At 42.7% G+C, this 26,621-nt stretch overlaps 2 protein-coding genes across 2 annotated transcripts in view; one reads left to right on the forward strand and one right to left on the reverse strand.

The window, feature by feature from the left end:
• tgfbr2b (transforming growth factor beta receptor 2b) overlaps window positions 1-12,210 on the forward strand; it is a 76,029-nt gene extending 63,819 nt beyond the window's left edge. Inside the window, exons 6-7 of the mRNA XM_063069839.1 lie at window positions 5,622-5,749; window positions 10,854-12,210. Coding sequence (XP_062925909.1) covers window positions 5,622-5,749; window positions 10,854-11,060 — 335 coding nt within the window. The 3' untranslated portion in view covers window positions 11,061-12,210. The remainder of the gene's footprint in view (window positions 1-5,621; window positions 5,750-10,853) is intronic.
• Window positions 12,211-18,736: 6,526 nt separating this feature from the next.
• LOC134357992 (acidic amino acid decarboxylase GADL1-like) overlaps window positions 18,737-26,621 on the reverse strand; it is a 69,216-nt gene continuing 61,331 nt past the window's right edge. Inside the window, exon 15 of the mRNA XM_063069840.1 lies at window positions 18,737-23,973. Within this exon, the coding sequence (XP_062925910.1) occupies window positions 23,800-23,973 (174 nt within the window). The 3' untranslated portion in view covers window positions 18,737-23,799. The remainder of the gene's footprint in view (window positions 23,974-26,621) is intronic.

Raw genomic sequence — 26,621 nt, forward strand, 5'->3', positions numbered from 1 at the left:
TAAGGCACACTCTCCAATCCAGGCAACATCCTTGTAAGTCTCTGCACTCTCTCTCTGTAGCATCCACATCCTTCCTGTAATGAGGTGACCAGAGGATTTTAAGGAACAGACACAAAATGCTGGAGGAACTCAGCAGGCCAGGCAGCATCTCTGGAAAAGAGTATTGTTGACGTTTCAGGCCGAAACCCTTTGGCAGAACTGGGAAGGAAAAGCTGAAGAGTCGATTTAAAAGGTGGGGGGAGGGGAGAGGACACAAGGTGATAGGAGAAACCTGGGGGTGGGGGGGTAGGGATGAAGTAAAGAGCTTAGAAGTTGATGGGTGAAAGAGACAGAAGACCATGGAAAAAAGAAGAGGGGGGAGGGACACCAGAGGGTGTCGATGGGCGGGCATGGAGATGAGGTGAGAGGGGGAAAAGGGAATGGAAATGTTGAGGAGAGGGGGTGTGGGGGTCCATTACCAGATTTTAAGGAGGTTGTTCTCTATAAATTCCAAAACAACTGCTCACTAATGCACGATCCCTATTTCTCACTGAACCAGCCTTCAACAAAATAGTTGTGACTTCAGTCGCTCCCGGATCTTTGGTCTGGTATGTTATTAATGTTCAGCAGGAGGCCCGAGAGTTCCAGAAACAAACTGCAGGAACTTCATGGTCGTGAGTTCACATTTAGTCAGGTGGAGTGCTGGTGGGGGGCAAAGGGAGAGGAGGTTGATAGGGAGGGGTCTGAGTTCTATCCACTTGCTTTCCCTAAGAAAAGGACTGCAATATTTTAACACGCGTCTATTACTGGTTGAACGATGAATTAGTGGGTTTATTGTGTGAAAATACTGGATTGACTTTCTATCTACTTGGGCTTGGGATACATATTTATTAACTTGCTTCCTGTCTTATGAAAGACCACCAAGACCCTGACCGGTTAATGATATTTGGAACTTTGGGGAAAGTGGCAAAGGCTTTTCCCAATTCTGGATTCGCTTGAGCTCCCAGTAGTTCATAACCAATCTCTAAACATATACCAAGGTGTCTCTGCCAATACCTTGGGCCAGAGAAATGGTGTGGGAAGCCTGTGATATATAGCAGGCCCCTCTGCTGGAATGCAGCGGATGGTTAACAAGATATCCTGCAGATAAAATCGCTCTCTGCGGCAGATCTTCTCCTTGCCCTTTTACTGTGCCAGTCACCAGCTTCCACGCCTCCACAGGAACAGAGTTGCGCGAGGGTGAGGCTGTTCGGTAAACCTGCCCAAGGTGCGACACATGCAGCCTTACTGTCTGCTTTGGCCAAAGTACAGCTGGGAGTCAAACACAGTCGTGGAGGGCAGACGTAGGGCTTTGCGGGCAAAATGGGGAGCGAGTCATTGAGAAGCTCTTTCAAGTATCTAGCACTGGCATGATGGGCCAAATAGCCACTGACTGTGCTGTTTGATTCTTTGGGGGTAAAGTATATATCAGTCTTGTGGTTTGGGAGGCGCTTCTTCAGAGTGAATTTAAAGTGGGTGAGGTAAGGGAGTTTAATCCTCTGTTGACCTCTGGCAGGAAGGGGTGGGGATGGGGTGGGGGTGAGGGGGAAGTGGCCAGGTCAGCACTGATGGTCCAAAACAGGAGAGTTCTGCACCCAAGAAAGCTCTGTCTCTGTAGTTTTCCTTAACACATGCAATAGTGTTAGGTCCTTAAATCAGTTCCTTTACTAAAATCAAACTTTACGAGTCCAAGTGTGCCCTACCCATTCATCACATCAGTACAGAGCTAAAAGATGTTTCCCTTTTTAATGTTCCATGTCATTTTTTTGTGCTCATTCCACGCAGCCAAAGCCAATAGTTATATCTTGAAGATCACACAGCAAATGCTTCCCATGTAATCCCCTGGGTCGGCAGCAGTGTCCTTGGGAAAAGGGAGTGGAAACTGGGCCAGATCGGAGGGAGCTTACGGGAAATGGCAGCAGTCTGGGCAATCTATCTCAGCTGTTTCCTCTGGATGGAATAGTTGGAAATTACTCATCTTAATCGAGTAGAGCCAATATCGCAGTCACGAGTTGGTGACGGCCAGATTAGTGGAGCTGATGTGACCTGGAGCGCACTCTGGAGCAGAAGGTAGAGCCGTTGCCTTTTGGCTCTAGTGAGCTGAGCTCAGTCCTGCCCTCTCTGCTTGCCTGCTGGGCATTTACTTTTTCTCCCCGTGACATTGCATTCCCCCCCCCCCAGTGCTCCGGTTTCCTTGCCCCATGCCTGAGACGGGGGTTGATAGATTAATTGGCTACTGCAAATTGCCTGTAGTAGGTGGATAAGGGGAAGAATCTGTCGGACGCTGATGGGAATGGAGTAAGAATGGGTTATATGGAAAACTAAAGGGGGGATGGGATCACATCGTGATTCAGTATAAGACTCGATAGGCCTAAATGACCTCATTTTGTTTTGTAAGGAAATATGTAAAATGTGCAATTGTTCCCTATGGACTCTGTTTCAGTTGAAAGCTAACTGTGCTGTGAAAGGAACATCATTATATAAAATTGCACAACTTATTGAACTGGCAGCGGGGAAAGCGATTTCCCAACCCATGATTCATGGACCCTTTGAGCATCCCAGCTTTGGAAATGGTAGGAGCTGGGCAAGGCAATTCAGTCAGATAGTCTGCTCCACCATACTGTCAGATCAAGGTTGAAGCTTCACCCCGGCTTAACTTGGCACCCCTTGACCTGGATGCGGTGATAAGACCAAACATTGGCCTAATTCTGTTCCTTTCAGCCCACTGGGTCTGCTCTGCCATTCCATCATAGCTGAACCTGGATCCCACTCAACCCCATACATCTGCCATCTTGAGATATCCTTTGATGCCCTGACCGGTCAGGAAACAATCAGCTTCTGCCTTAAATATGCCCACGGACTTGGCCTCCACCGCAGTCTGTGGCAGAGCATTCCACAGATTCACTACTCTCTGGCTAAAAGAATTCCTCCTTACCTCTGTTCCACAAGGTTGCCCCTCAATTTTTGAAGCTGTGCCCTCTAGTTCTGGATACCCCCACATTAGGAAACATCCTGTCCACATCCACCCTATCTAGTCCTTTCAACATTCAGTAAGTTTTAATGAGATCCCCACACATTCTTCTAAATTCCAATGAGTACAAGCCCAAAGCTGCCAAACGCGCCTCATATGTTAACCCCTTCATTCCCAGAATCATCCTCGTGAACCTCCTCTGGACTCTCTCCAATGACAACAGATCCCTTCTGAGATATGGGGCCTAAAACTGTTGACAATACTCCAAGTGCAGCCTGACGGGTGTCTTATAAAGCCTCAGGATTATCTCCTTGTTTTTATATTCTATTCCCCTTGAAATACAAGGGGTGATTGATAAGTTCGTGGCCTAAGGTAGAAGGAGCCAATTTTAGGAAACCTAGCACATTTATTTTTCAACGTAGTCTCCTCCTACATTTACACACTTAGTCCAGTGGTCATGGAGCATATGGATTTTGGACCTCCAGAAAGTGTCCACAGCAGGGGTGATTGATAAGTTATACAGCTATATATTGTGAGTTATACAGCTTTCGTTACATGCACTTGCAGTTCAACTCTTTGAGTTATTATGCAGGAAGTTTGAAGTTAATAACTCAACAGGGGTGATTGATAAGTTTGTGGCCTAAGGTAGAAGGAGATGAGTTATTAACTCATGAGAGGCCCCTTATCAAAAGCCTTCTGAAAATCCAAGGAAATGACATCCACTGCCTCTCCTTTGTCCACGCTGCTTGTTATTTCCTGAAAGAACTCTAGCAGATTTGTCAGTCAAGACTTCCCTTTACAGAAACCATGTTGACTTTGACTTATTTTATCATTAGTCTCCAAGTACCCCGTAACTTCATCCTTAATAGTGAACTCCAACACTTTCCCAACCACTGAGGTTAGGCTAACTAATCTCAGGCTATAACTTCCTTCATTTTGCCTTCCTCCCTTCTTAAAGAGTGGAGTGACATTTGCAAACTTCCAGTCCTCTGGGACCATGCCAGAATCAAGTGATTCTTGAATGATCATGACCAATGCATCTGTTATCTCTTCAGCAAACTCCTTCAGGACTCTGGGATGTAATCTATCTGGTCCAGGTGACTTACCCACCTCAAGACCTTTCAGTTTGCCTTGAACTTTTTCCTTTGTAATAGCAATGGCACTCACTCCTGCTCCCTGACACTCACAGACCTCTGGCACACTGCTTGTGTCTTCCACAGTGAAGACAGATGCAAAGTACCCATTAAGTTCATCTGCCATTTCTTTGTCCCCCATTACTACCTCACCAACATTATTTTCTGGTGGCCCAATATCAACTCTCACCTCCTTTTTACTCGTTACATAACTAGAAAATCTGTTAGTACCTGCTTTATACTACTGGCTAGTTTGCCCTCATGTTTAATCCTTCCCCTATGGCTTTTTTAGTTGCCATTTGTTGGATTTTAAAAGCTTCCCGATCATTCAACATTCCACTCACTTTTGCTACCTTATATGCCCTTTCCTTGGCTTTTATGCAGTCCTTAACTTCCTCTGCCAGCCACGGTTGCCTACCCCTGCCATTTGAGAACTTCCTCCTCTGTGGGCCATATCTATCCTGCACTTTGTGAACTATTCCCAGAAACTTCAGACACCTCTGCTCTGCCGTCATCCCCGCCAGTATCCTCCAATTCACATGGGCAAGCTCCTCTCTCGTGCCTCTGTAATTCCCTTTATTCCATTGCGATACTGTTACATGTGACTTGTGCTTCTCCCTCTCAAACTGCAGTATGAATTCAATCATATTATAATCACTGTCCCCTAAGGGTTCCTTTACATTAAGCTCCCTAATAAGATCTGGGTTATTACACAACACCCAGTCTAAGGTGGCCTTTCCCCGAGTTGGTTCAAGCACAAGCTGCTCTAAAAAGCCGCCTTGTAGGCATTCAACAAATTCCCTTCCTTGCGGTCCGACACCAACCTGATTTTCCCAATCCCCTTTCATATTGAAGTTCCCCCCCCCCGTTAAAATTGTGTCATTACCCTTATTACATGCCTTTTCGAGCTCCCTTTGCAATTTCAACCCCACATCTTGGCTACTATTTGGAGGCCTATATGTGATACCCATAATGGTTTTTTTTACCCTTGCAGTTTCTTAACGCCACCCACAAAGATTCAATATTCAGCCCGAAACTTCTTGTATTATTTATTTCTAAAGATGTAATTCCATCTCTTACCAACAGAGCCACACCACCACCTATGCCTTCCTGCCTGTCCTTTCGATAGAAAGTATATCCTTTGATGTTAAGCTCCCAACTATGGATTTCTTTCAGCCACGACTCAGTGATGCCCACAATGTCATACCGACCAATCTCTAATTGCGCCACGTGTTCGTCTACCTTATTCCGAACGCAGCGCCATTTCGTTAGCTGTGTCCATCGAAGATCTTCTCTGGCTCTACCTGCTCTGCTCCAGTCATCCCTGCCATACATAACTTGTTGGAGGAGAGGGGGCCAGACAACAACCTCCCTTCCTGATTCTGCACCGAAATGGACTTGATGGTATTTCAAAATAAAGTACCACCGCCAGACAAAAATGATTACCTGTTTCCACCTTCATCTGTTGTTCAAAGTTGTAAACATTTCTTTTCCTGCAGAAGTGAAAGATTACGAGCCAGCCTTCGGTTCCAAAGTCCGGGAGCATCCGTGTGTGGAAAGCATGAAAGATGTTGTTCTCAGGGATCGGGGCAGGCCGGAGATCCCCAACAGCTGGCTTAATCACCAGGTACCCAAAACTGTTGATGTGATGAGTAAATGATCTATTAGTCAGTGGTTAATCTGCTTTTAATATTTGTGTCTACAAAGAAATGCATTCACAAAACAAGATGGTCCGTTTCAGCCCCTGCACCTTTACTAGAACAGTGACTCAGGCTGGGTTAGATAAGGACTTCAGTACCAATGGAAACTGAAAAGCAAGTGGCAGAGCAATTTTAATGCCAGACTCGGCAACAAAACCTCTTTCCACGCACCTTTGCTCGGAGATGTAGCTGGTCGTGGGGTTATGCTCTTGCAAGGTTCTGGGCTTGTCTAACTTCAGGGCCTTATGACCGATCGCTTAAGTGCAGTATGGAGAGACTGTTTCACTGTCAGAGGTGCCGAGATGACATCCCAGCTACCATCCAGGGTGAGAGAAAACGTTTGGCCCCACTTGGAGAAGATCGAGGAGCCCCCCGATCCTCTGGATGGTATTTATCCGTCAGCTCCCCTCCCAAAAACAAATTTCCTGATCATGTCTTCTCGCTGGTGGTTCTTAGCTGTGTATAAATTGACTATCTGACTGAATCCCTGAAGCCAGCACAATTTTTTAAAAAAATCACATTGGTGGTAAACCACTTGGGAGGTTTCTGAGCCTGTATAAAGGCACAGTGCAAAAAGACTTTATTCTGTGATAATACTTCTTCAGAGTCAAAAGGTTAGAGTGTTTTACAAGACCTAGAGATGGGAAAGTTTATAAGATCATAAGGCATAGGAGCAGAATTAGACTATGTGGTCCATCAAGTCTGCTGCACCATTCAATCATGGCCGATTCTCATTTTCCTCTCCTCAGCCCCACTCTCCAGCCTTCTCCCCGTAACCTTTGATGTCGTGTCCAATCAAGAACTTAACAAGCTCTGCCTAAAAAAAACACCCAATGACCTGGCCTCCACAGCTGCCTGTGGTAACAAATTCCATAAATTCGTCACCCTCTGGCTAAAGAAATTTCTCCGCATCTCTGCTTTAAATGGACACTTGTGTATCCTGAAGCTGTGCCCTCTTGTCCTAGACTCCCCCACCATGGAAAACATCCTTTTCACATCTACTCTGTCTAGGCCTACAACATTTGAAATGTTTAAGTGAGATCTACCCTCATCCTTCCAAATTCCAGCGGGTACAGACCCAGATCCACCAAACGTTCCTCATATGATAACCCTTTCATTCTCGGAATCATCCTTGTGAACCTCCCCTGAACCCTCTCCAATGCCAGCTCATCTTTTCTTGGATGAGGAGCCCAAACTGTTCACAATACCCAAGGTGAGGCCTCACCAGTGCCTTGTTACGCCTCAGCGTCACATCCCTGCTCTTGTATTCAAGACCTCTTGCAATGAATGCAAAGTTTGCATTTACCTTCCTTACCACTGACTCAACCTGCAAGCTAGCCTTCTGTGTGTTCTGCACAAGGGCTCCAAGGTCCCTATGCATCTTAGATTTTTGGATTTTCTCCCCATTTAGAAAATAGTCTGCACATTTATTTCTACTACCAAAGTGGATGATCGTGCATTTTCCAACATTGTGCTTCATACAGTACTTATGTGAAAGCTCTGTCTCTCGGGTGATACTGTGGTGCAGTGGTTAGTGCTATTACTTGCATTTCCAGGGACCCAAGTTCAATTATAACCTTGAGCACTATCTGCATGAAGCTTTCGGGCACCATCCTTGACTGCAGTGAACCCTCCAGGTCCTTGGGGCTCCCCAATCATCCCAAAGTGTGCTAACTGCTTAGTGGGCCACTAAAGATCCTCTTTTGGTATAGCTAAGTGGGCTTGAAGCCAGAAGTAAACGTAGAAACATAGAAAACCTACAGCACAATACAGGCCCTTCGGCCTACAAAGCTCTGCCGATCATGTTCTTACCATAGAACTACCTAGGGTTACCCATCGCCCTCTACTTTTCTAAGCTCCATGTATCCATCCAGGAGTTTCTTAAAAGACCCTATCGTTTCCGCCTCCACCACCGTTGCTGGCAGCCCGTTCCACGCACTCACCACTCTCTGCATTTTAAAAAAAAAAACACTTACCCCTGACATCTCCTCTGTACCTACTTCCAAGCACCTTAAAACTGTGCCCTCATGTGCTAGCCATTTCAGCCCTGGGAAAAAGCCTCTGACTATCCACATGATCAATACCTCTCATTATCTTGGACACCTCTATCAGGTCACCTCTCACCCTCCATCACTCCAAGGAGAAAAGGCCGAGTTCACTCAACCTATCCTCATAAAGCAACATCCTTGTAAATTTCCTCTGCATGCTTTCTATGGTTTCCATGTCCTTCCTGTAGTTTTCCTTAATCCTGTCCACCAAGACCTTGTCATGGCTCCTTCTGGCTCTCTTAATTTCATTCTTAAACTCCTTCCTGCTGTCCTTATAATATTCTAGATCTCTGTCAGTAACTAGTTTTTTTGAACCTTTTGTAAGCTCTTCTTTTCTTCTTGACTAGATTTACAACAGCCCTTGTACACCACGGTTCCTGTACCCTACCATCCTTTCCCTGTCTCATTGGAACATATCCACGCAAAACCCCACGCAAATATCCCCTGAGCATTTTCCACATTTCTTCTGTACATTCCCTGAGAACATCTGTTTCCAATTTATGCTTCCAAGTTCCTGCCTGATAGCCTCATATTTCCCCTTACTCCAATTAGTTTCCCTAACTTGTCTGTTCCTATCCCTCTCCAATGCTATGGTAAAGGAGGTAGAATTCTGATCACTATCTCCAAAATGCTCTCTCACTGAGAGACCTGACACCTGACCAGGTTCATTTCCCAATACCAGATCAAGTACAGCCTCTCCTCTTGTAGGCTTAACTACATATTGTGTCAAGAAACCTTACTGAACACACCTAACAAACTCCACCCCATCTAAACCCCTTGGTCTAGGGAGATGCCAATCAATATTTGGGAAATTAAAATCTCCCACCACAACAACGCTGTTATTATTACTCCTTTCCAGAATCTGTCTCCCTATCTGCTCCTCGACGTCCCTGTTACTATTGGGTAGTCTATAACAAACACCCAGTCGAGTTATTGACCCCTTCCTATTCATAACTTCCACCCAAGAGACTCTGTAGACAACCCCTCCATGACTTCCTCCTTTTCTGCAGCCGTGACACTACCTCTGATCAACAGTGCCATGCCCCCACCTCTTTTGCCTCCCTCCCCATCCTTTCTGAAACATCTAAACCCTGGCACTTGAAGTAGCCATTACTGCCCCTGTGCTATCCAAGTCTCTGTAATGGCCACAGTATCATAGCTCCAAGTACTGATCCATGCTCAAAGCTCATTCGCTTTGTTCATAATACTCCTTGCATTAAAATAAACACATCTCAAACCATTGGTTGGAGCATGTCCCTTCTCTATTACCTGCCTTTCCTCCCTCTCGCACTGTCTCCAAGCTTTCTCTATCCGTGAGCTAACTGCCCCTTCCTCCCATCACTTCAGTTCGGTTCCCACCCCCCCAGAAATTCTAGTTTAAACTCTCCTCAATAGCCTTTGCAAACCTCTCTGCCATGATGTTGGTCCCCCTCAGATTCAAGTGCAACCTGTCCTTTTTGCGCAGGTCACACCTGCCCCAGAAGAGGTCCCAATGATCCAGAAATCTGAATCCCTGACCCCTGCTCCAATCCCTCAGCCACGCATTTATCCTCCACCTCATTCTATTCCTATACTCACTGTCATGTGGCACAGGCAGTAATCCAAAGATTACTACTTTTTGAGGTCCAGCTTCTCAACTTCCTTCCTAATTCCCTGTAGTCTGCTTTCAGGACCTCCTCCCTTTTCCGACCTATGTCATTGGTACCAATATGTACCACCACCTCTGGCTGTTCTTCTTCCTACTTCAAGATATCGTGGACACGATCAGAAACATCCTGGACCCTGGCACCTGGGAGGCAAACTACCATCCGTGTTTCTTTCCTGCGTCCACAGAATCGCCTGTCTGACTCCCTAACTATGAGTCCCCTATCACTGCTGCCATCTTCTTCCTTTTCCAACTCTTCTGAGTAAGTAGATGGGCAAGTGACAGAGAACAATTTGCAGATTACTGGGGGGGGGGGGGGCGGAAAGGTCTAGGATAATGGGACTGCCAGGAATGCTCTACTGGGAGCTGGTCTTATAAACATTTCCTGAACATAGGACATAGAAATTCACAGCCCAATTAAGGCCCTTCGGCCCACAATGTTGTGCTGACCATGTAACCTACTCTAGAAACTGCTTAGAATTTCCCTAGCGCATAGCCCTCTATTTTTCTAAGCTCCACATACCTATCTAAGAGGCTCCTAAAAGACCCTATCGTATCCGCTTTCACCACTGCTGCCAGCAGCCCAATGCACACACCTACCACTCTCTGTGTGGAAAAACTTACCCCTGACGTCCCTTCGGCACCTATTTCCAAGCATCTTAAAACTATGCTCCCTCGTGTTAGCCATTTTAGCCCTGGGAAAAAGCCTTTGGCTATCCACACGATCAATGCCTCTCATCATCTTATACACCTCCATCAGGTCACCAATCATCCTCCGTCGCTCCAAGGAGAAAAGGCCACGTTCACTCAACCTATTCTTATAAGGCATGCTCCCCAATCCAGGCAACATCCTTGCAAATCTCCCCTGCACTCTCTCTCTATAGTATCCACATCCTTCCTGTAGTGAGGTGACCAGAACTGGACACAGTACACAATGAACATAATGACATTAACATGAGGAGTAATTGTCTGCTGCATTAATGAGAATAGACAGCTGTTATCGTTGGGCACCTGTCCTGCTGATCACTAAAGAGGTGAAAGTCTCTCTCTAGTTACTTCAGTTTCTTACAGCGATTCAAGACGTCGAGCATAGGCCCATGAGGCAACTGTGGTATAAATGAAACTTGCTGTGGATTTCTTCACGAAAGTCATTGGCCAAATGCTTCACCCTGCCTATTAGAATGCCAAAATGAAACCTCGGAGGAAGCTAGTTTGAGAAATAGTTTTTGATGCAAAGTAACCGGTGGTTACATGTGGTTACATGAGTTTTCATTGGAGCCAGTATATTGGGTTCAGGTAACCATTGTTCTCTCCCTCTCTCTCTCTCGTCTTTCCAAGCTCGTACAGCAGGTGTGTGAAATTATTGTGGAATGCTGGGATCACGATCCCGAAGCCCGGCTCACCGCTCAGTGCATAGTGGAACGTTTCAATGATTTGGAACAAATGGACAAGCTCTCTGGTCGGAGCTGCTCTGAGGAGAAGATTCCAGAAGACTGCACTGTCAGTGAGACCAAGCAGAACCTGAAGGCAGTCACCGTGGTGTAAGACCCTGTAGGCAGTCACCAAGGTCAGCTGACTGAGTGGGAGAAACAACCCAAAGCAAATAACAAGGAATTTGTACCAGAGGGGAGAATTTGATGTCCCGCAGAAGCAATTCTGTGCCTCTTGCTGACGGACATGTAATTCTTCACAAAGACAGTGGAACTCTGGGAGCAGGAACCAAGGCCAGAATTTCTGACTTGTTACAGCCATATTCTGATTGGTCACTGTTCAGGAAGCCAAAGATTCCATCTTGTAACCATTAATTTTGCACTTTATTAATATATGTGTGTATATATAAAGTACAGGTATATATCTTGAGGAACTTTTTTATATACAAAGTATCATAATCATGTGTGCCTGTTAGAGTTGTATGCAGCAATATGGCACTTGTAATTTCTATTCCCTCAAAAAATCATATTTTGTTCTTTCCTGCATTGGATTTTGTACAGTGTAGGAACAAATGGAAATAGGAATCAAATACCAAAAAAAACAACAGATTGCTGCTAGATGGATGAAATTAAGCAAGGGGTAGAGATCATGGAGGGAAGGGGAAGTCTCGAGGAACAAGCCCTATATATCCGGGGTGTGAAAGCGGGTGATCAGGCCTGCCGATGGCCTCTCACTGGAGAGTGGGACTGTTCAAATGTGAAATAAAACCAGACCTCGTTCCGTTGGAGAGTTGGGTTGCAATGGCATCAGCAGTTTAGCAGGGAGGACTGATTTACCTAAAGTGGTGGGAGGCAAACCTCGGCATGATGGTAGTGACATCAATGCTTCTATTTGAGTGTCTCTTAAACGTGGGTCTGGTGCGGAGTCCGGGACAAGGTTTCACCTGAAGACCCACAGCCTCAGAAGCAGCGAGCTGTAAGGTTCTAGATATGAAAGGAATCGGGTGCAGAGAGTGGAGTGGCTTTGAGGTAAAAAATTAGCTGTGATTTCATTGAGCGACGGAGCCAAGTGGTTTTGCTATTTCTTGCGCAGCCAATTGTTTGCTCTGCAGCAAGAAAATACAGCAACAAATTGGAAGCCCCAAATGCCTACTGTAGACATTAGGCAGGTGAGGTTGGGTCACTCAGACAGACGGACTGCGTTGTTTTTTTTTAATGCTACAACTGGCTTTGGCATCTCTATGCTGTGGTGGGGGTGGCGCGGGATGTGTTGGGGGGGTGGGGTTGGTGGGGTCCCTGAGCCAGACAGGACTAGATTTCAGTTCCCGCTACTTTTAAGTTTCCTGCAGTGTGCGCGCTGGGTTAGCCTGCTTTTGTTGTCCGGCTGGAGTTCGCCTGGGTACAACTGAAACCCAGAGGTGGGTAGTTGGAGGGGTTCACTGGCCACTAAATTGCTCCTGTTGTGAGGGGCGTGGGGAGAATAAGAATGGGATTACTGTAGGATTGGTGTAACAAGGTGGTGATGGTCAGTGTGCACTTACTGGGCTGATGGGCCTGGTTTCATGGCGTATCTCGCCGTGACTGTTAAGAGTTGGCCACACTGGTGTGACACTGCAAGTACCTTCCTGGGTGAAGAGCAGCAAGTAATATCCTTCAAAAACGTTGGTGAATCAGCGCAGATTTGACGGTAATCCTACAGCTTCACAAGTCACTCAGCACTGAATAGCTTTAGTGATGACTCTTTTATTTGTCACAGGTGCAGCTGGCCAGTGTTGTGGCCTGGAGGAAGCTAATGCCTTCAGGTCCACACTAAAGCACTTAGAAATTGCACGTAGAAGGGGAGGGAGAAAGCTAAGAACTAACTCCAACATCGCACCCTCACAGATATGTCGCATTGGTATTTGGTTTCATAGAGTACCCAATGATTGCTCAGTAACCAATCAGAATTGTAGGGTTTTTTTAAAAAAGTGCTCAGGTTAATGAACGTACCCAAACCTCAAATGATCTGAGATCTTCTGAAGAAGATTTTGCAGATGCTTGAAATCTTGAGCAGCAGACACAAAAATGCTGAAGGAACTCAGCAGGTCAGGAGGGGAATAATGTTTTGGGCCGAGACCCTTCATTGGGACTGGAAAGGAAGGGGACAGAAACCAGAATGAGTTAGTAGGGAGGGGAGAGAGGGAAGATGTTCATCCCAGTACATGAGGTGGTGCAATAGAGCACCTGACTTCTAGTCTTCATGAGAATGCATTCTCATTCTAATTGGCATTGGAATGTGGTTTGTATCATGTTTTACTGTATTATCTACAATTGGTCACATTTCTAAACTTTTTAACCCGGTGTATTGAACAAAAAAAAAATCCAAATTTCCCCATTTCCATAGTTCTAGTTGGCCAAGCAAAGGGTATCACCAGAAGCTGAGATGAGCATCTTAGAAAGCTAGCCCCAGTTTGGTATTATGTGGAGAATGTATAACTTTGTGAAGTATAAACAACCCATATACCAGGGCCTGTTCAGTTCTGTGATCATGTATTACTCCGCTCAAACTAATAATGTTGAAGTACTCTGGTGTGAATTGATCAACAGGTCACTAGAGCAATAATAGTCCAGTAAAACCAGTAGTTTTCTGGTGCAACCAGGTCTTAAAATAGAAAAAAAAAACTTCATTAATAAAGCATAGTCTTGATGAAGTGTCAGGATCCAAAGTAGGGATGGCCCCATTATTCTGGTCCCCACAAAACAGAGTAATATTTTTTGGAAGTTTTGCTGACAGATTCTTGTCAATCAGTAATGGATGAAAAGGGGAAAGTACTGTGCTGCTTGAAGGGGCAACATGGTAGCTTAGTGGTTAGCATACTGCTATCACAGCGCCAACGACCTGGGTTCGATTCCCGCCCGTCTTGTACTTTTTGCAGGTTTCTCCCCACGTTCCAATTGATGTGGTTGCTAAGGTAACTGGTCACATGGGTGTCAACGGTGACAACCTCTGCTTCACTGGACTATGTGAATAGCATGGGCCAATCTGGAATTGCAACTGAGGAGAGGAGAGTAATTCAGGTCTCAGTAAGAGTAAGATATGCAAGATGCTGATTGTATGTTCTCTGAATTACCAAAATTTATGGAGTAATCTCATGCAGATGGTTAAAAGATTGGATAAGGTTAAGACATTCCAACTGTGTTGGGAGAATTCAGGAAAAGCTGCTATTTGTACTAACATCAGAGCTAAGCTGTTCAGAATTATCAGGAAACACGCTGTGTACACAGAGTGGTGAAAATCAAAGGCTTGCATAAAGCTGCTGAGGTTATACCCACTGAAAACTTTTTTTTGGGTGATGGTATTAAAGGTTTAGGAATGAAGGGAAGTAAACGGGTTTCATTCCACATTCAAGGAGAGTTGATAGCACAGGCTCAATCAATTGATTGGCATTGTTGTCTTCCTATGTTTCAAAATTCAATTAAAGTTGGTTGTCTCACCTTCTGCCCAGGAATGTACAAGTTGTATTAATATTTCTTAGAACTCAAAGTTTATTTGGAACTTCACAGGTTTTTAAAAAAATATTGCAAAACATGAGCTGCACGTTCATTACACAAAACTGACCATATAAATTACCACCATTATATTGGCTTTGTGGGCCTGGGAGACAATTTCATCGTTTCGGGCATATAAGTTGCTTGAATGTATTTTTTTTAGAAAATTTGTTACTATATATAATCTTTTTATATGTTTTTGTAAATGCTGGAGTTGTCAACTTGCATTAAAACTATTTTATATAGCACTTAATATAAGTGACATTTATATAAGGAGGTAATGTTTCATAGGATAAAATTATCTAACAGCTTTTTTTGAAAGTGTTTTCAATAAAAATGGTATTAAAGGGATTTCACGTCAATGTCGGGACAAAAGCTATTGTATCCTGTTGCCTCTACATAGCAGGTTTTGTATGTTGACTGATGTATTTTTTTTTACGATCTTCAATTGTCCTAATAGGAACATGTGCTATTCATTCTTTGGTACAAGGAATCTGGTCTTCAATATCCACCTCCAAAAGTGAGGCAGAGTTAGTATGATCAAACATGCGCCATAATTTCTCATGTTGAGTGTATGCATTGGCTGCTACTTTGAACGCAACTTCATTAATCTGATAGCAATCTGTCTCTTTCCATTTGAAGCGTCAAGCTTTGGTATGAGCCATTGTAAAACACCTCGCCAAGTGACAATAATCCTGGGCCACTCAGTGGAAGGAGAACTCTCATCTTTTGTATTGATTTGCAAGCACAATTTGATAGTTTGTATGATGCTTTTCCCAACTCTGCATAAGACTGTTTCACTTCGATCCTCCATAAGCCAGTCATACAGAATGCTGCTGCTTGTGTGTCCTAATGTGTCCCATCTTGTTCTTCCATCTCCCTATGCTCATTTACCTGTGTTGCTCCTGAGTTAATCAATTTTTAAAAATTCCCATCCCAGTTTTTAAACCCCACTGTGGCCTTACTCAACTCATTCCCTGGAATCCAACAAGCTCAGTCTCATCCAGGGCAAGATGACAGCTTCGGTTGTTACTGTTGTACATCCACCATTCGTCCCCTCCATCACCGGCAGACATACTGTGACCGCACAACAGTTCCTCGCCTGGTTGACAGTAACGGCAACTCCCCAAACCTGTGTTATCTGTGACCAAAGAGGTCCATGGGGAGACCACCATCTGCAGGTCCCCCACCAAGACTTGCACCATCCTAATTTGAAAAACTGCAGCAGTTTGAGGGCAGTCAATGATGAGAAATCAATGCCTTCCTCGCCAGTGATGTCCAACTTCTCCAGTTCTGCTCTCTTTATCATCCGTAATTTAATCCTTCCACTACTTAACTTTTCTGGAATTCCCGACCTAAACTCATCTCTGTACAAATCTTACCTTTCTTTACAACATTCTCCAAATATTGACTTTGGCCCTAATATTGCAATTGACTTGGTATCAAATGTTGCTTGATAATGTTCTTGTGAAGTGCCTTGGGACATCCAGGAACTCTTGTATACCTTACTGTTGGTGGATCTTGTACTAAATACAAATTGAATCTGTAATAATGTGTATGTTGCTATGACTTGGGACTTCAGTCCATTAAAAGGAAATGAATGTAATCTGATGCAGTGCAGGGAAACAGAAACCTTTATCTGAATGATTAACAATATATTTTACTCATTTATAAAGTATAGCCAAGCTTATATGTACATGTGTGCAAAGCCACACATTTATCATCTTTGCAATGTAAAGACTAATGTAAGTATTTAATAAAGAAATTATAAAATGTTACTTTCATCTGGTTATTGACAACATTCTAAATTCCCCATTGCAGCATTTACTTGTGCATACTGTACATAGTGGGCACATGGCTAAGTGGTTAAGGCATTGGACTAGCGACCTGAAGGTCATGAGTTCGAGCCCCAGCCGAGGCAACGTGATGTGTCCTTGAGCAAGGCATTTAATCACACATTGCTCTGTGATGACACTGGTGCCAAGCTGTATGGGTCCTAATGCCCTTCCCTTGTCCAACATTGGAGTCGTGGAGAGGGGAGACTTGCAGCATGGGCAACTGCTGGTCTTCCATACAACCTTGCCCAGGCCTGTGCCCTGGAGCGTGAAGACTTTCCAGGTGCAGATCCATGGTCTCGCAAGACTAACGGATGCCTTTATTTTACTGTACATACCATCTGACACATGGACTGACTGAAGTCTCCCTTTTCTGATGTTTTTAACATCTGACGTGCCCAGAGAAATGGTAAAATTTACAGTCATTAAGCAAATTAGGAAGGGCTCTTCCAATGGCGCTGTGGCAGTTCTTGCTACTGCCTCAGAGGTCCAGCCACGACCTTGTCTTCTGGTATTTACATGCTCTCTCAACACAAGTTTCCCCAAGTGCTTTAGTTTTCTTCCACATCCTAAAGTTGAGTCTGATGGGCTTTCCTCCATCTCCCCCTTCTTCAAGCGGTGACACCCACCAACCCTCGATTGTATCCTCATCTAATCAAGCAACAACTTACAATGACCAATTAACCTACCGACCGGTACGTCTTTGGACTGTGGGAGGAAACTGGAGCACCCGGAGGAAACTCTTGCGGTCACTGGGAGAATTTACAACTCCTTACAGGCAGTGGCAGGATTAGAACCGGGGTCGCTGGTACTGTGAAGTGTCATGCTAGCCACTACACTGCCGTGCTGCCTCCTGGTGGGTGAATTAGCTGCTGCAAGTTGCCTCTGCATTGTAGGCAAGTGGGCAAAGAATCACAGGGGAGTTGATGGGCACGTTCAAGAGAACAGGTTGCAGGGGTACAGGAAACTTTGGGACTGGTGGAATTTCTGCTCAGAGCCAGCACAGGCCCAATGACTGAATGGCCTCCTATAGGGCAATAAACAATAAATCTTCTGTCAGGATTGCAAGCACCTGAACAGAGGGTCTGTGGACAGACTCTCTTTGTGGACTTCAATTCTGAAGGCTATTTGTTTTTATTGTCTGCATGAACTGTTTTTTTTCCCCTCTGCACATTGGGTGTTTGATAGTGTTTTTTAATGGGTTCTTTTGAGTTTCTTTGCTTTGTGGCTGCCTGTTAGGAGACCAATCGCAAGGTTATATAATGTATACATACTTTGATAATATACTTTGAACTGTATGAGGAACAGATTGTGTGCAGGTCAGTTTATAAAGGGGCTTTGAAGGGACTTTCAGTTGATGTCAGGACACAAGACACTTGTCAAAAGCCAATTTCTAACAGATAGAAATTGATTTGTATTAGAACGTGATTCTGCTACAGAGGTGCCATTTAACTGCTGGGCAAAAGAAGGTGACCTAGCCTTTATGATTCCACCCATAAATTAGGACATAGCTTTACCTGGTCTGAACATCTCTCAATTTAAATAGTTACTATACCATCGATAATTGTAAAAAGGATGACATTGGTATACCTCAGCAATTGCATCTGCCTTCCTCAATTGTGTAGTATGCCAGTTCTGTCTTCTATCACAATATGCAAACGGCAATAGCAAGGCACAAGGAAATGAGCAGTCTTAGCTGTTACCAAAAGTATGATAAACTTGATTGACACTGGTTTGCCCAGGTCCTGCAAGGAGGGGATGACCATTGTGGGAAGTGAAGACTTTGGACACTAGTGGCAAAATGCTATGGGTGCTGGAAGTCTGAAATGATAACAGAAAGTTTTAGAAATACTCAGCACGTCGAGCAGCATCTGTCGTGCTGGAGATATCAAGGTTTATTTTTCTCAAAATCATTCTTGGTTTCCAGGTAGAGTTAATTGTTGCCGCCTTGACTCAGTATCATGAATGTGGGAATTGGTGTTGTGAGTGGTCAGAAGTTCTTCTGGGAGCAGTTGGGAGGCCATCCCTTGTTATCGTCTATTAAAGCTATTTCTGGACAAAGGGAAACAAACAAAGCTATCTAATGACTATTTGCCACAGCCTGTTTCTGGGTGAACAATGTTATTTATGAGCCATTGTATGGAATGAGTTAAGAGCAATTGTAAGCCACTGTCTGGAAGATATGGAATAGAGGAGTTTATATATAGCTGGGGTAAAACTTAAATCTGGGATACTTCTGATGTGGAAATTTTAGATTGAATGGCATGGGAAAAGGATTGGGAGCTAGAAGTCACTGAACAGACTACCTCAAACTTTCCCATTTTGAGTTGCATGATCTTCTGGTTCATCCAGGAAGAGGAAACATTGCTGGCAAAACTACATCTAGGATATTTTTCAAACCCCCAATGATATAAAACCTACAATCGTTCTGCACATAAAAAGATGTGTGAATGTCATTTTGGTTTGCAACTTTTATTTCACTACGTTAAATACAGAATTTTGCTTTTCATTTGACATTAAAACATAAGTTATCACCTTATCTAATTCAAGTATATTTAGCTCAATATGTTGAATATAAAAAAAAGTCTAATTTCAGCGACAGTTTGATGTACTGGTTCTATTTTAAATTTAAATGGTCCAAAACACCCACAAAGTTGCGTAATGTAAAACAGTGCAGAAAACTCACTCCAACTAGTAAATCCATGGTATTTGGCATTTCACTAGAGAAGCATCATGTTGTGGACAATTGAATTATACTACAAAGATAATAGCACTGCAACATTTCTTTCGTTAAGATAAACAGTTTTGCTTTCATGGGCAATGTTGTACACTATTTTCTAGTGACAACACCTCACTGATAAAGCAGCACACTATACACTTGAAGCATTACAGAAATCAACACGACTTTCTATAAAATAAGTGCTCAGGTCTGTATTTGCTCAATTGGTAATTTTTCCAAGTTTTTAAAGCAATATTGCTCGGTCGGAGGTGGACAACAGGACAAAATGTCTGACCAATTGGATAGGGCAATCTCTGCTGACATTTAATTATGAATGGCCACCTTCTGCAAGCTGCTCATACAACTGTCACTGGCTGTCCTCATCACTTCCCCACCCTGCTGTCCACACTTACTTCCTGGCCAATTGGAAAATGAAAAGACACTGCAGGACCAAAGGAAATTTCCTTATTGGAATTTGGATGGAGTGATAAAAGATGTTCTTCAGATCTTAGTTAAAATTTTAACAAAAAAGAATGATTAGAAATCATCTAACTAGCAAAGAAAATGTAGACCAACAAGTGCTTTGCTTAACAGATTAATCAATGTTCTGTCAAAATATTATCAATATATTTTACAGGGAAAAGAAAAAAATATGGACTGATTTGTCTTTTGCCTCAAGCCTCAATACTATGAATATGCAGATAGCCATTTTATTACAACAAATCCTGATGCAAATCATCCAGCAGTAGTCACAATCTCACATCTTAACAAAAGCGTATCAGTCAATAAACAATGACAGAATAATTTTGTGTGGGAAAAACGAGTTGTTGTGTAGTTAGTTACTAATGGAGATTGTTATCTTCCAGATATCACTATCTTTCCCACTGTTATCCTGCTTTGCTTGTTCCTTTCCAAGCCAAAATGAAGTTTCTCCAGCCTCTTAAATACAACGGCTGAAAGACTTAAAGAGAGTCTATTTACCGTTACATAGAACTGAAGGTACTACCTCCAATGTAAATTATTCTGAATTAGTGTTTTGGAGCAAAGTATTACAGGAATGTTAAAACCAGATTTAAAATACCCAACAAAGTTTTAACCTAGTGTCTGAAAGCTTGTGGATCCAGGTAATTAAATCAATGAAGAGTGTCCTTTTAAATTTATTTTAGAGACACAGTGTGGGAATAGGTCCCTCTGGTTTGAGCTGCACCACCCAGAAACCCCCAAATGGACGACCTGAGTTGTAAGGAAGGATTGAATAGGTCAGGACTGTATTCTTTAGAATGGAGAAGATTGAGAGGAGATTTGATAGAGGCAACCAAAATTATGAGGGGTATAGATAGGGCAAATGCAAGCAGGCTTTTCCCACTGAGGTTGGGTGAGACTACAACCAAAGGTCATGGGTCAAGGGTGAAAGGTGAAAAGTTTAAAGGGAACATGAGGGGAAACTTCTTCACTCAGAGGATTGTGGAACGAGCTGCCAGCGCAAGTGGTGCATGCGAGCTCGATTTCAATGTTAAAGAGAAGTTTGGCTAGGTGCATGGATGGTAGGGGTATGGAAGGCTATGGTTCTGACGAAGGTCAGTTAGAGTAGGCAGTCTAAATGGTTTCGGCATGGACTAGATGGGCCAAAGGGCCTGCTTCTGTGCTGCGCTTCTCTATGACTCTATGATCAGCGAGTTAGCCAGCATCTGCAGGCAGAGCAACAAGGCTAAAGTTTAAGATTCAGTACTTCCCATCGGAAATGTGCCTGATGAAGTATCGCTATTCTGAAACATTAAATGCTGCCGTACCTGCTGAGTAGTCCCAGCATTTTCAGTTTCAGGTTCAGATTTCCAGTGTCTGCAGTATTTAGTTAACGCTGAACGGCTGACTAGACTGCTTCCGAGGGGACTGAAGCATCAGCACTTGGCCGGGAATCAGGAGTCTTGATTAAGCCAGACCAGACAACCTCAGCAAACATTAGTGAAGCTGAAGCACTTTGTTAAATTTACAGTAAGTTCTCCAGCTACTGACTCTTTTCTCCCCAAGTTGCACAGATTGCACCTCAAGCCTTTGTACCTTAGTCTACTGACTTAACTACAATCCTACTGCTGGATGTACTGTATTCACTCAAATTCCTTTCCTAGTTATTAAACTTAGTATCATGTTTTGACACTTCACTTTATTTAGTAAGAATTTTTTTTGATAAATTTAGCAACATCCATTCTGATTTTTACACTGGCAGCCATATTTGTGCTTTGAACCACACAAATAACAACCCCACCCTCACAACATCTCATGGAGTGTTGACTGTTGTACATACAAGGAAAATCCTGTCAGGAAGCATGGAACTGGATGTCTGTGGGGCAGGGAATCAGCTGCCTGAGACCAGGATTCTCAGAAATGATAATTATGTTTATAGAACAAATTCTGCACGACACACGTAAAATTTTACACTGTTTAAATTACCAGACAGCAAATACATTATTTAAAAATTTTTTTTAACCAGAGCTCAATACTCAGTTTTCTACATTAAAGAATTCAGCTCTGCAGTAAACAATGCAGCGCTCTGAAAAACATTGTTAAAAAAATGTAACTGTAATATTATAATAAATAACAATGCCTGTGGAAAATAAAAACATTGTTCAAACAAAACAAAGAACTCTTCCAAAAGTAATCAGTGTGAGGCCTTGTCTTTTCTAAGCCTGCCTTGCTATAGCTGGGAAAGTCTTTACACAGAAACAGAAACCAGCTCGAGGAGAAAGATTGCCTGGAACATTTCATCACCTTCCTTCTGACCCACCACAGTAAATGTTTTGGTATAACCTAAAGCCTTTATAATGATCTTAGCAGATCAAAAACGTGTAGCTTAGCACTAGGCAGTCAAAAACTCCTTACAGAATTACGTTAATATAGAGACTACTTTTTTTTTAAAAAGGGGGCTTTTGTCATCCTACAGAAAGCAGAAATCATCATTATGCAAACACTGTAATTCAATAATCTATCATAGCAGCACTGTTAGCCTGGAGTGCTCTTTCCATAAAATGCTACTTGAAAGCTTTGAAATATATATTCTAGGTAAAAAGCATGCAGTTCAAAACCTTCATTAGTACCATTTGCGGATTCCTAGGTAGGCACTTGGGTACCTTTGGGTGGTGGGGAGAGCCACAATGGTGTTACTTACAAAATGAAATTCTGGCCTTGGTGACCATAATAGTCCCATTTTAAGAGTTTTTTTAAACTTTGTTCTTTCAAAATATACATATGCAAAGCAAATTGCTCACTTTAAAATACCTTGTAAACTGCAGGAATAATTGCAAGAATTAAATGAAGCTAAGTTTACTTCCACTATCAGAATAACAGCACTAAACTATATGTCATATTAACTGCACACAGCTGTACCACTCAACACACACAAAATGCTGGAGAGACTCAGCAGGTCAGGCAGCATCCACGTAAATGAACAGACAGGTGGCAATTCAGGCCGAGACTAGTCCTGAGGTGCAGTCTCAGTCCAGCATTTCGTGTGTATGTTTTAGATTTCACGCATCTGCAGAGTTTCTTGTGTTTATGAACTACTTAATATTGCGCACAGTGAACTCTTAATTGTTCTTGCTGTCATTTAGCATACAGATCACAAGTTAGCACGGTTAGAGTAAGTCTTGTAACTAGCAATGCGCAATATGCGAAGCAGCAATTTTTTAAAATGTTATCAAATGCTCAACTGATATTCAGACCGAATGAACTTTTTCCCCCTGTATCAGTAATATTAGTGACTGCTTTTCCTGACTTGTGCCAACTTCTGTCCCTCTGCTGAATTAGTAGTAGGATGGAAGATGAAGATGCTTTACACCCTGAATTTTCCATACAACAAAATAAATTAGTCTTTGTCTACCCTCTCCCATGTTAACTGCAGCCTGGAAGGAAAATGCCACAGTTGGAAAGAAGGAAAAACCTGACTCTTCTTTCTTGATCCTTATTTGCCAGGTCACGGAGCTAGGGTGGGAATTTAACTTTATAAATTAATGTGAAAGCAAATGGAAGCTAAATGTTTTGTCACTGAAGCTTGGTCACTGTACAGAATTAAAATTTTGAAGTGTATCTGCAACAAGAAAGAAATTACAGTTCAAGCTTTTATGTTTATACTTTCAACTTGTTCCTTTTCGCGCCTTGTGCCATTTCCGCTAGCAGTTGACTTTTTTTTAAGAGGCTGAGTTGCTAGCTTAATGCTCAACCCAGCACAGATGGAAAGCGTGCCAGGGAGCCGGCTGGATTCAAACTCAGGACCACTTGCTTCAAAGTCTGGTGCTGATGCCACTACACCACCGGCCAGCTTCTTATGACTTTGCTTCAAAATTACTGATATTTGGAGTCAAGATAGCCCCAGCAAACAAACCATTGTTTCTGGTAATGAAGCTGAGCAAGACAAGATGTAATGCTGCAGCAAGATGTTTAGATAAGCAGTAGCCAACCTCTGAAGTCGTTTGTTTTTACTTTAAGTTTCGACACACCCAGGATGGCAAAGATATACATCATCTCTACGTCTGCTAAGACGCTTACAGTATAAGACCAGCTATCTGTAACTGAACATAAATACAAAGTACTTCACTAAGCCTCGACATTGTTCTGTAAAATAAGTTTGTGTTCTGCTGAGTGAAGGATAATTTTGTTCATGCTAAAATTGAGTACAGTACAAGTTAGTGCTTATCCATTTTCTAAGCTAAAGTCTGAATATTTTAAACTTCCTAGTAAACGTGATAACTGTAAACATATCAGCTACACCTTAAACTAAATTATAAGTCCTTCCCCAGGCTGTCGATCTCGTTGAGAATAAAGTCCATATCCTCACGGCTGACGAGGGGGCTGATGATGATTTGACGGAAGAAATTGACTTTGTCGCGATGAGGCTGGTAACCCACCATCATGCTGCCTTTCTTCATCATCCGCTCCTTAATGACTGGTGCAACCTGTAACATCGAAAGGGAATGAGTTCAGACAAAGTGCCAAGAAGTATAGTTGAGAAGGCAACATGCAAGATTACTTTCTCTGTAAGAACATGGTCATCTAGTACTTTTGTTTCTTCACAATGCAAACTCCAGGGGAGAAACACCAGGGAAAAGGATCACCAATAATTTAAACTCCAGTGAGAGCAGGTGGTCAAGAAAACCTTGGAATCATTTGAATATTGAGAAATGGGTTTTCACACCTATTATTGGATCAAACAGTGTGGAAAGAAAAAAAAACAGTTAGCCCAATGGGTCACTTTAATGGTCTGCATGAGTCTCCTCCAATTCTTCTTCACCTTCCTCAATCTGCATATCCTTTTTCAACCTTCTCATAATTTAAACAGACATACCAGCTGTTAGGTTCATTGGTCATTGTAAATAAGGCTAACATTAAATTGGGGGAATGCGGATCCACATGGCTTGAAGGGCCTATTCTGCATTGTATTTCAATAAATAAACCCTTATCCATATTAACAACACTTTTCATCACCGCTCGCTGTGGCACCAAGTCCCATGGTACAAATTAATTCCCACCTGCGTTTACTGGTGAAAGTTATATATCTGAGGTTCTTTCAAACGCTCTTTCCAATCCTTGTTAAACGAAGAAATACCAACATTTGTTAGAAAGTCCTGTGGGTTGTACTTGCAACACCCACCACTCACCAGGAAATTACACAGTAAAATGAGCCAAGTCAAAAAATTACCGCAGTATTCCCTTAGGTGCATCCGTGCTCTTATGGCATGTTAATATGCTGTATGATTATTAAACGATCTAATATAACTGTGCTAGTCACAGATACCACATGAAATATCAGATTCATTACAGGACTGTTCTCAGATTGAATAACTGTACAGCGACAGCCATTAAAAAGGAGTCACAGTGTCATTGCTGTGTCGACTATTATACCACACTGCTGTTTACTATGAATGCTGCATCCTGTCAATATCCACATGGAAATTGAGAATGAAATTAAATTAATTGCAAGTGGCACAGTTACCTAGAATTGCTAACACGCATAGTTTTTGAATAGTTATTTGTAGGATTTATAGTAGTAATTTTGATTGGAAGGACGGATGGGGCTTAACACACGTCTATATTTATTATGATTGAAGACTATATTTATCACTGAACTATGACAGTAAAATTTAAAGTACTTTAGTCAATTCATCCTTTAACAATCAGTTGGCGAAACTCCAGCAAGCGAAAGTCAGAAATTTTTAGTGCAAACACTGGTCATTCCCATTCACAATGTCACAATCTGTGAAGTACCTGGATGTATTTAACAACTCTCCATTTTCTACCTGGAGGAGAGTATTACATTCTCAAAATTCCATGTTGTGTTGAACAACTCTCCTTACCCCCTACCCCACCCCCAAAGTGTTGGCACCTCTAGAAATGTATGTTTCCCGTTAACATTAGGACTGAACATGAAAACTGGTATTAGATTAGTTCTAGATTAGTTTCAAATGCTCACAGTAACATCCATCACCAGTAGCAAACCATACCCTGGTCTGGCCTCATTTAGACTGCTGTGTTGGTTGTGCAACATTCTAAAGGGTTGGATAACAATGCCAGATGTTATCACCATTATGTGAGTTTTGCTCTGAATGCTAAGATTTCCCCAGCTTACTTTTGGACAAAGAAATACTAATTGCTAGTTAGAAATTGTTCTAGCATGCTTTTCTATACCAAGATTGCAATACAAGTAGTCATGATTTAGCATGGTGGAGCTTTATTGAAAAGATTAGATTTTAGGATGTGGCATTATATTTTCCCCTACTAAATGCAATAAGGCTGTACTAACAGTAAATCATGTTTCTTTAACCCAAGGGTGATGTTTATATAAAGCAACTTGGTGTCTACAGCTAAACAGAGCACATGGGACACTTGGATCTCATCCTGAGATTATGGAAAATGGAAAACAGTCGAGTGTAACTGTTGGTCAAAAAGTTTCTTTTGGCATCTATTATTCCTAATGTTTTTCTTTTATAACATGATGTTCACACACGTCTGTTTCTTGGGCGGTGTTCGTGTTTATATGAGCGTCAGTGTGATATGCATTACAAATTAGATTTGAACAATATAATTTTCACCCAGGAACTTTCTGCACTAAATACAAATAAACATGATCCACATCATACCTCCAAGCATGCAGTAACATCAAGTAGGTAAAGCAAGCTTTTCACTGTGAGAAAAGTAAAGCAATACCAATATACCTGAAATATAAGAGATACTTACACTCCAATGTAAAAAAAAATAGTATTTACTAAAGTGGGAATAATAATTTATTGAGATACAGGACCTTCCAGTCCTTGTGAGCCACACAGCCCAGCAACCCTAGCCTAATTACAGGAAAATTTACAAAGACCAATTAACCTACCAACCAGTAAGTCTTTGGACTGTGGGAGGAAACCAGAGCACCCAAAGGAAACCCACATGGAGATGGGGAGGACGTACAAACTCCTTACAGGCAGCAGCGGGAATTGAACCCAGGTCGCTGGTACTGTAAAGCGTTGTACTAACCTCTATGCTGCCATAGTTCAAGAAGGAAAATAAATAGTTCAATAAAACTTTAAAACCATCATTTAGCAGTGGGTATAAGACTGCT

Source organism: Mobula hypostoma, chromosome 17 (genome assembly GCF_963921235.1).
Source record: "Mobula hypostoma chromosome 17, sMobHyp1.1, whole genome shotgun sequence".
Classification (NCBI taxonomy): Eukaryota; Metazoa; Chordata; class Chondrichthyes; order Myliobatiformes; family Myliobatidae; genus Mobula; species Mobula hypostoma.